Genomic DNA, 10,984 nt, shown 5'->3' with positions numbered 1-10,984 from the left:
AAGAAAATGGTGTTTATTTTTTAGATTTCTCAGCATTCCATCTCAGTTTGGTGATGACGTCAGCCTGTGGTTTCAGAGCGATCCATGTCTCTGTCTTCAGGTCGAATGCTAGGAAGTCTTCTCCATTATAAACAAACTGCAAAAAAAGTCTCATCGTCCCACTCACAGCCACTCATCCTCTGGAGAATGTGGAAGAGAGAGAGAGAGAGAGAGAGAGAGAGAGAGAGAGAGAGAGAGAGAGAGAGAGAGAGAGCAAGAAAGAGACTCTAAACTCCGGGCAATTTGTCATGTAAGGGCCCTGTTCACGTTGCACAGACATTTTAATTGCATTTTGTGTCTGTTAAGAGGCACAAAGGTATGGAGGATATATTTATTCATAATTCAAATTGAAAGTCCGAAGAGAAAACGAAGCAAGATAAAATTAAAAATAGTATTATTTTACTACGCTACTAGGAAAAATCATGCCATAATTAAATGTGATTGTTTTTTTCGTCTGCTACTTCACCACTAAATTCATTTCTGAGACTGTTTTATGCGAGAAATTAACTGTGTACAGTTTGAATATGGGCAGTTTTACAAAAATGTATGGCCAATTGCACATTTGCTCAGATAGACGCTTGCTTACCGGCGTCCAGTAATACTCCCAGCCCCCGCTGTCAGCTGGAAGTGGTTTCAGACCCCCCCACCAGCCGTTGGGCCACGCCTCCTCAGTTAAATTGACACCTGTCACTTCTGAATGAAAAGCTTAATGTTAAATCGAAATGTAAAAGGTAAATCTTAAAATGTCAATGTCAAATGTAAAACGTAAAATTCAAAAGATAAAATGTCAAATTGAAAATTGAAAATTATAAAGGGGAAAGGCTAAAATAAAATGATTTCTTTTTTTCTGTTTGAGATTTTAATTTAAGTATTTCCATTTAAGCTTTTACATTTCACATGGGCACTCTTTATTTCATGCCCCCAAAACTGCCGTTTTAGCTAAGTGGGAGCTCTCAGCATTAGCTGCAGCAGCTCCACGTTGCTAGCACCGATTCGGCTCGTTTTTTTTGCTATCGACAGTACTCACATACGTATAGTGATCAAGATTAACGTAAAAATTGCCCAGAGTTCGCCTTTAATAAAGCAGTATATAAAAATAATAATACATTATATTTATAGAATGCTTTTTCATGGTACTCAAAGACACTTTACATGAATTGAAATGATCATATATTAAGTGAGTAAGTAAGTAATATATTATATTAGACAACAAAGCATTTGGATTCTTGAATTAAGATGTTATGTCAAACTCCAATTATCTGACTGGTGAATGAAGGAAATGTCTTGTATTTCCTCTCTCATGTATGTGTGTTTTTGTGAAGATATTTTGACTATTGATGTTGTAATTTCATTATCTCAGGGTGGGAATGAGTTTGGTCACTCTACAATATGGCAGTAAAAGTTAAATGTAACATGAATAAATACTGTACCTCCACTTGGGTTGAAGTGCTGCTTAAAGTGATCCATTTTGTCTTTTATGTTCAGGGGCGTTGGACTGGGGGGAAAAGGGCACTGAGTACCCAGGGTCCTCATGGGAGGAGGGCCCAAAAAGACGCTAGAATGATAGATGATAGATAGAAAAAAATGGGAAATTCCGGTGTTCCAGCAGCAAAATATCAGACACACATCACACATACAGAATATACATTAAGTAAAAGGATATAATGAATAGCTGTGGATGCGGGGAGGGGCCTATAGAAAATGCCTTTCTACAGGGCCCAGAATTATAATAACCCATCCCATCAGAAGTTCATCCACCACTGCAGCAGCCACAAACTCTGGGAAGTTTGAGAAGATGACGTCAGGGAAAGCTTCAGAGAGTGTTTCACTGCAGGACAAACAAGGGTCATACATTCAGTATAAATATAAAAACATTATCATCACCCTCAGGGGGAATATGATGTACTGTATTCAGAGGTAAAAGTGAAACTAAATGAGTGTGAACAAGTGTTTGAGTTACAAGGAAAAAAAATGCTGAGCTGAGTGAAAAGTGACATAAAGGTTTAAAATGTGATCTTACCTGGAGATGAGACGTGACAGAAGAGAAGCAACAACAGGAACTTTTTCATCTTGTTTTGATAAAGACGTGTCTGAGGACCGTTTGAAAAATATTTGAAAAATGAACGTAAGGAAACCCACTGAAATGCTGGAGCTGGTGATAATGTTCTAGCAGCTTGTTTCTCTGTGCTGACTTCTCTCACAGCTGACTCAGGTCAGAGTTCTGTTGCTCTCTAGTGGTAACATAAGGAAAGACACTCTGAGCCTCAAGACTCACTCCTCACTAAACCAACTACAATGGAAGACTTTGATTTCAGTGTTCTTTCATCCTCACACATTTCACTAAACAATGTAAGTTTTAATCTTTATATTGTTAGTTTCAGGTCTGATAAACTTACGCAAATCTGTTCATCAAATAGAAAAACATGATGAATCCCATAATTCCCATTGGAACCTATTCACAAGCATTTTAGAACTGGTTTAATGAATCACGGAAGAAATAATAGTGTTCATTCTGGTTTCTTTCTTTATGACTTTAGTTGGTAGCTGCTGTAGTGATCCTTCTCCAAAGGTCTGCAGAAACAGCTGGACAGCAGCATCACTTCTCTCCAGATGTTGTTACCTCAGCAACGCTTATTAGATCATCACTGTATCCAGAAACATTTAAATATGATTTATGAATTTACACCTGACCATTTTAAGGTATCCTGTGACTTTCTGACGGGTCCTATCACTTAATATCTTAATGTTTGGTAGAACAAGTTTTGTTAATGCATATTTATGATGCAAAATAGTTTCAAATATTGATGTGACAGGAACTTTATTAGAGTTCTGGATCCTCTTTTAATCTTAGCTGTAAAGAGACAGTAAGAAATACAAAGGAACCTGGATTTAGTGTTCATTTTATTCAATATTTGTATTGGACAGGAATTTAAACTTTTCAGTCAAAATGATAATCAATTCATTAGTGTGGTTCCAGCTGTTTCCTGTAACTAGTTTGGGACTCCAGAAGAAGCAGTGAAGAAAGCCTGATGGAGTGGTTCACTGTCAGACACACAGGTTTTAGTAGATCATTCTGTTGGATAACTGGTTGTCAATTCCTTAAGCAGTAAAAGAGTTTATCAAAGCCCTATTCCTATTTTAAGGATTATTCAATTCAAATGTGTCTTCAACAATGAACATGATGCGGCCAGTTTCCAATAACTCTCACTCACAGGGCACACCTCATGAAGGTATTCCTGAAAAAGAACTTACTTCCTCATTTCACACCTCACCTCACAACACAAGATATGTTTACTAAGTTTCATATTAAATATATGAAATACCGATTTAAAGTTACTTTATGTATTTTTGTGTTTGTGTGTTTATTAACATCCTTCAAACATCCAACACGTGTTAACTTAATGAATGAGTCTCTCAGAGAAACAGAACAAGGCTGTGTTAGGAAGTTATCCAGCTCTACAGGAACTGACAAAGGGTTTAAAGTTAAGACTTTAATGTCATTTTACCTGGAGATAAAACACAAGACAAGAGGAGCAAGTTAATTAAATACATCTTGTTTTAAAAAAAAAAAGAAGTAGAGCTGGAAGCTCAGCTGATCTTCATTCCAAAAGTTGTTAAGTGGTTTATGAAATGTGAATGTTTCCCCTGCAGTATGAGGTGTGTTCCCCTGTGAATGACTCCTTACAGGTGAACAAGGACTTAACTCTGACCAACAGAGATTTTAGACATGTTCTGGTTCTGTGGAAACGGTTTCATCTGAGTCTCTGTTACCTGTTCCTGCCTGCTTCCACTAAAGCTCTTTGTTTGTGCTTAATAATAATAATAATAATAATAATAATAATAATAATAATAATAATAATAATAATAACTTGATTCAGGACACAAATGGAAGGTCCATAGTACATAAACAATTACAATATTTACAAACATATAGCAATAACTATACAGTTCAATTCATATACATTAATAAAAGGTCAACAACCTTCACCTGTAATATACAAACAGGAGCGCCAATGTCTCCACAGACTAGATGTTTACCTGACAGAGCTAAAATCAATGTGGGTAAAGCTGGTATAATTCTGTTTTCTGAGACTGACATTCTACACATATTAATCAATAAGGTTTCTTATTAAGGTAGAACAGGTAGGCACAACACTACCAAACATTTGGCTATCACTACACCATCTTGGTTGTTTCAGAAGCAGTCTCATGCCATCATTATACACTACATTCAGTCTCTGCATGTTCTTTTTTCTGTAAGACCGCCACATGTGGGCAGTATATAGTGGTGTACAGAATGCTTTGAATAAAGCTACCTCAACATTAGCAGAACACATGCCAAATTTACGTGCAAGCACATTAGCATACATGTATTAGCATACATCTTGTGACACTGTCTGTTGATGTCCTTATCATCTGATAAATCATTAACAATATGATGGCCAAGATATTTAATCCCATCACACACTTTAAGGGCAGTACCAGATAAAAAGAAATCAGGAAATACTAATTTCCTGTCTTCTTTGTTTCTAACAATCATAATATTGCTCTTATTTGCATTATATTTGATATCGAAATCCACACCGTACTGAGAGCAAACCTTCAAAAGTTGTTGTAACCCAGCACCATATGGGCTAATGATTACCAAATCATGTTGCCAGCTTGGCTGTTGCTAAAGTCCAAAACACATTGTATCATGTAACACAACATGTAGCTTGCTTCTTGTACGAGTTGACTTTCATTTAGTTCTTGCTCCTGTAATAAATAAGTCTACTGTCAGACTCTAACAGCCTCTGTGCTGCTTCCTTTCCCCTACAGAGACCTGGGTTGTAACAAAGGTTTAGTGGACTGAAAGATCAGACAGGGAGTCCAGAAAACAGCTTCTGACTTCTGACTTTAGTTTGACTAATAAAGTTTAAAATCTTATAAATCTGAGTCAGAACGTTTCACACTTACTTACTCTGACAACAGAAAAAAACTGAAATTGATGCATTTTTAATGTAAGAGTAATTTTATTTGACATTAATGATTCTAAAATAAAATACAAAATATGAGAATATCAAACACATCTGACATGCTGAGTGTTGGCTGAGATTCTTAAAGACCAAAACCATACTTTAAAAGAAATATATAATCAGAATATTTACACAACATTTGTCTTTTAATTAAGCTAAATAATCAGGATGTTGGTGTCAAGTTGTCAAACACCAGAGAGGACATTTTATTTACCTCTACTTCATTGGGATGGTTCCATACATGTTACAGTAGTTTATCTATAAGACCCAAACCATATGCATATCTAGATAGAGTACAAATAGAGTTATATAGTTATATAGTGAGTATATGAACTGAATATAAACCTATAATACAGAAAGGATATTAATCACACACACAAACATATCCTTCACCATAATCAGAATCAGCTTTATTGGCCAGGTTTGCGTAAACAAACAAGGAATTTGACTCTGGTTAATCTTTGCTCTCAAAGGACAACACTCACTTAACATATAAAGAATAAAAACAGAAAGGACAGTAAGAAATATATAACAAATACTGTTAAGTATACAGTATAACAATACAATAGAATTTACAAATTTACAATAAATATACAATAACAATTGAAGAGAGGGAAGGAATAGTGCATGATCAGTATAGTCTGAGATTTAAGATTTAAATATAAAAAAAAGATTTTCAATTCCACATAGCGACAAACTCAACATTTTGTCAACTCCTAATAAAGAAATTTAAAACATTTTTCTTTTGTTGCTTCATGACTATTTCATGTTACAGTTATACTCAAGAGTTCTAAAGCAAGTTTTTTAGGGTCTTTAATATAAAGGTTTGTTGTAGAAGCTTATCATTTCAGGTGTTGTTTAACTGGAGATGTGAAGAGTTTACTGCTTTACCAGTGCAGGATGTGTTTGTAAATCAGGTCTCTGGATTCAGTTTCTCAGAGAGCTCAGAGCTGTTGTCAGGAGCTGTAAGGAAAAACCCACTGTTACTGAGCTGCCTTTAATAAACAGAGGATGATGCAGCCTGTCCAGAGGCTGGTCGTTCAGATTAACTCTGCAGATCCACCAAAAGGTGTTCAGTATTTCCAGCCTCTGAAACAGGTTTAGCATCTGATGTTTTATCCAGAACCAAGAGACATGCTCCATCTGTCAGAATCAATGACCTGACTCAACAACTTGAATGTGACATTTGCAACCAGCAGCCTCCAACCCCAAGAGCTTTTTATATATGCTTCTATACATTCATGTTTTCATCTTTGTGAAGCACTTTGGTGCAAACTTGTTTGCTTTTGAGGTGAAAGTGAAAATGGAACTCGTGAGCAGAAAAAGTGTTGTGTGGCAGTACTTTCAGTCAAAAGAAGGCCATTCAAGTCCAGCTACATGTTCAATTTGCAATGCCGATTTGTCTCGTGGTGGCAAGGACCCTAAACAATACACAACATCACCGCTGTTAAAACATTTGCGTATGAAACATCTAAAAGAATACGAGGTGAGCATGAAGGAATCTACAGACAGCAGCCAAAATGCAGCAACTTCAGGTACGGCAAAGGAAGGACAGTCACAGCTAAAACCTTGTGTTAACCAGACGACCATTACCAGCTTTGCTAGCCCTACAATAAAATAAAATGAAAAATACACTGCTGTAGACGTTGTTTACTTCATTAATGTGTTTACTGTGTTAATGGACTGAGGATGGGAGTAGGATTCGGTGTTCGGTTTCGGATTCGTCAGAATCTTAACCAGTGGATTCGGTATTCGGTCGAACCCCAAAAATCTGGATTCGGTGCATCCCTAATTTCTAGTCCTACATGTTATTTAGTACTCCCATCGACAGTAATTCCAGGTCATGTCAAACAGTCATTGTTTTTGGTCTCTGTTAGCAGAGAAATCTCTGAGTGAGAAAATAGTTTACTAATTTATAATCTCCATGTCTTTACTCAAGTCTGTTTTGCAGTAACACATCCTGGTAACAGCATGTCAGACCAGATACAATAGAATAAAAACAAGTTCTACTCACATTGTGGAGGGAGTTTGGCTGAAACAAGAAGAGAAGACAAATCATTTCAGTTGTCACAGTTGGAAATTAAAGCTATAGTGCGTAGTTTCTGTCGCCCCCCCCCATGAGGAATTCTAAGTAATGACAACAACACTGTCGGCGCGCCCTCATGATACAAGCCCTCCGTGATCGCGACCCCATCTCCACCCCTCCTCCACGCAGTTGCTAGTAACCAAGGAGGACACGGAGGATTAAAAAAACATGATGAAGAAGAGGTAATTATCTTCACGTTTCTGTGCAGGAAAGTCGGCGGACGACACAATCTTCTTAACATAGACATACTGAGCTGATAGTCTTAATTAGCTTTGTAGCAACTCATTTGGCAATGGCTTGAATGTAACGGACGTTCATTAATATCAAAAAGTTACGCACTAAAGCTATAACATAAATGATAATGAACATTTGTCACCTTTACCCACTGAATCTGATCCCCTCTATTAATCATTCTCCTACTAACGTTAAATAAGTATATTTTACCCTTCTACTCTTCACCTATTACATTCATCATCATCATCATCATCATGCTACAGTCTCTGTTGGTTGCTTTACAATAGTTTGTTTTAAGTTTTTAACTTAAAGTAAAAAAAGAGAAAATCTTTTAGTTCTTTAGTATCTCACCTTTCTTCTTTTTGTAAAAAAAATGAATCCAGTGGCAGCGACGAGGATGACAGCAAGAACAGCCACTCCAGCAGTGATGTGAATGGTCCTGTCAGAAGGTTTCTCTGTTGAACAAAAAACAACAATGTTTACAACCATATAGACAAAGAAGTATTGAACAGATCTATCTATTTATTAACAGCTGTACACGCATTACTTATGGACCAATTACATGTTGGTTTGTCCTGCAACAGGTGGAGTGCATTGGTTTAAAAAACTAAAAAATTACTGACTTATTCCATAATAAACCAAAAGACAAAAGCTAATCCAACAAAAACACACTTTTGTTTAGAGCCTCACTTTGGTGATATATATATATATATATATATATATATATATATATATATATCTCTCTATCTACCTATCTACCTATCTATCTGTTGGCCGAACCATCATGATAGTGCTGACTCTCGCAGGAACAGAGTAAAAAATGGAGGAAGCTGTTGGTTAGCTGTTAACTGCTCTGCTCACGCGGCTGGTCTGGTGGATGTCTTCCAGAAGACCGTTCAAGCCTTCACCGTGAAAACTTGTATTTTATTTCCCCCTCAAAAATAGGTAATTGAGCACTGTAGTGGTTATGACCATATTAGTGACTATGCTACATGGAAACGGACCAAATTATGTTTGGGTCCTGTACAGTAAAATAGTGTTTTAGACGGCTAGCTGTAGTATCGCTAATTCCCGTGGGAATTCAGTTGTAGCAGGAAAAAGGTAAATAGCAAATTCCTCTGTACAGGTGACACAGTTTTCGTTACCTGGCTGTATGAGATCCCACTCTTTACAGCACAGGGAGCTCTGGGCATTAGCTACAGAAGCTCCATGTTGCTAGCACCAATTCGGCTCATGGTTTTTGCTATAGACAGTACTCAAAAAAGTATAGCGATCAAGATTAACGTAAAAATTGCCCGGAGTTTTCCTTTAAGACAGCAGTCAATTGTACAAATGTGTCTCTGAAATAAAGGCTGACGGAGCTAGCCCGCTAACTGGCAATTCAGGCTTTTTTGTGTGTATGTGGTAGTATGGCCACAGATATCAAACAGTAGTCTTACACACAGCATCAGAAAGGTGACAAATCAATAAATCATGAACTTCAGGACAACTGAAGTAAACTAAACACATCTTTCAGTCACTTCCTATTCCAGTCTCACCTCTGTTGGTCCTGATCTTTGCTTTGTCCAGTTTGGTGACGATGTCGTCCTCCACACCAGAGAGATGAAACACACATTCGTACCTCCTCCAGTCTTCAGCTGGGACTGATGAAAGGTCCAGGTCAGCACTCATCTGGAAGGATCCATCGTGGTTGGGGAGGATCTCTCCGAGGTCCACGTCCTCATGAAGCTCCTCTCCATCTTTCCTCCAGAACATCAAGACTCTGTCAGGGTAGAAACCTGTAGCGTGGCAGCTGACTGGAGAGGAGGGAGACTTCTGGAGGAGAGACACTGAGGGAAGATCTGCAGAGAGAGAGAGAGAGAGAGAGAGAGAGAGAGAGAGAGAGAGAGAGAGAACAATGGAAAACAAAAATGAATAAAACTACAATGGGGAATTGTTAACAGAAGGTGTGAAAATTCTTCCAAGTAAAAAAAATAAGTAAATAAACATCAAACAACAACACTAAGAGTTTAAAGCCATGCTAGCAGCTCTGAGGTTGTTCTGATGTACAGCGACGCTTTGAGCTAATTTTACCAGCATGTTGATGTTTTGCAGGTTATAATCTCAGTTCTGCATGTTAGCATTCTAATATTTCCTCATTAGCGCTAAACCTAAAGTACAGCTGAGGCTGAGAGAATGTCATTAGTTTTGCAGGTATTTGGTCATAAATCAAATAGCTGGATAAACAGAAGGATTTGACCTGATGATGGCGTTAGCTGAAAAGTCAGAGGTTCAAAGTTTTTACAATTGATTCTCTGGGGACCATGAATATATGTACAGTATTTTACAACCATCCAGTCAGTCTGTAACAAGCTGAAAGACAAACAGCTGACATTGGGCTACATCCCCTATTTCAGGCGTATGAGGTGCTGCCATCAGGCAGAAGATATAGGGTGCCTTCCTTACAAACCAACCGGGCTCGCAAATCATTCATTCCTATCAGCATCACACTACTAAATAAATTAGGGAAAATAACTTGATCCTTGTTGTGTTATAATACTGCACGTTGGTATAATATTAAAACGCCACTGATAATGTTGCACCTTACTATTGATAGCCCACTGGTGCTAATGACACTGCACTTTGCTATTTTTTTATGATATGGAGATATTCGGGATTGTGTATTGTGGTTGTGTGGGGGGAAGGGTTAGTTTAATGGTCTTGTTGTTGTCCGTTGTCTATGGTCTGTTGTCTGTCTGTCTATCTAATGAGCTGTATGGTACAAGATGACAGACCAACTGACAGACCACCTGTCAATGCAGTTGAACTTACTTACCGTATGCTAACAGGGCACTGGCTATCATTGGCTATTGATAGAAAGTAATGTCAGAGCACTCTAACTTGTCAGTCTCTACTGATTGAGGAGGGCTAGATCAAATCTTACCACCACAGAAAACGGCCAAAAAGAAGGTGATGTCAGACTGATTGGAGTGATAATAAAATGGCAGTTCAGTCTGAGCAGACTGTATGAACATTGTTGTGTTCATGAAACTACATCAGGAAATGGGATTCTACCTTTTCTCAGCAGAGAGCTCTTGCCCCAGTCCAAATACATCTTCAGCCATTTAGGATAAATCTCAGTGAGGTGAATCTGAATGCGTTTTATTCTAGATTCGTCAGCATTCCATCTTTGTCGGATGATGACAGCTTGTGATTTCGGAGCGATCCATGTCGATGTCTTCAGGTCGAATGCTAGAAAGTCTTCTCCATCATAACCATACTGATTAAAACCATTGACCTCTCCAGTCTCATCGTCCCACTCACAGCCAGCCATACTCTGGAAAATGTGGACACCTGAGAGACAGACTGTAATAATTAATAATGCATACTACTACTACTACTACTACTACTACTACTACTACTACTACTACTACTAATGACAGGTCAATGAAGGAAATAAAGAATGTCTTGTATTACTGATTTTCCTCTTCCTGTGTATGTGAAGATATTTTGACTATGTATTGATGTTTTGAATTTCATTATCTCAAAGTGGAGATGAGTTTGGGTCACTTTAATATGGTGGCCGACAGGGGCAAACGCCCTGCAACTTAAGAAAACACATGCAAATAGA

General features: G+C 37.7%; 2 protein-coding genes across 2 annotated transcripts in view; both read right to left on the bottom strand.

The window, feature by feature from the left end:
* Window positions 1-5,931: 5,931 nt before the first annotated feature.
* LOC116037654 overlaps window positions 5,932-10,984 on the bottom strand; it is a 90,696-nt gene continuing 85,643 nt past the window's right edge. Inside the window, exon 13 of the mRNA XM_035993063.1 lies at window positions 5,932-6,017. The gene's annotated coding sequence lies outside the window, so the exon portion shown is untranslated. The remainder of the gene's footprint in view (window positions 6,018-10,984) is intronic.
* LOC116037655 (major histocompatibility complex class I-related gene protein-like) overlaps window positions 5,982-10,984 on the bottom strand; it is a 103,017-nt gene continuing 98,014 nt past the window's right edge. Inside the window, exons 3-7 of the mRNA XM_035993043.1 lie at window positions 10,429-10,707; window positions 8,913-9,215; window positions 7,726-7,829; window positions 7,069-7,086; window positions 5,982-6,143 (exon numbers count right to left, since the gene is read on the bottom strand). Coding sequence (XP_035848936.1) covers window positions 5,982-6,143; window positions 7,069-7,086; window positions 7,726-7,829; window positions 8,913-9,215; window positions 10,429-10,707 — 866 coding nt within the window. The remainder of the gene's footprint in view (window positions 6,144-7,068; window positions 7,087-7,725; window positions 7,830-8,912; window positions 9,216-10,428; window positions 10,708-10,984) is intronic.

This window comes from Sander lucioperca, chromosome 16, assembly GCF_008315115.2.
Source record: "Sander lucioperca isolate FBNREF2018 chromosome 16, SLUC_FBN_1.2, whole genome shotgun sequence".
Classification (NCBI taxonomy): domain Eukaryota; kingdom Metazoa; phylum Chordata; class Actinopteri; order Perciformes; family Percidae; genus Sander; species Sander lucioperca.
This window is presented reverse-complemented; position numbering and strand designations above follow the sequence as displayed.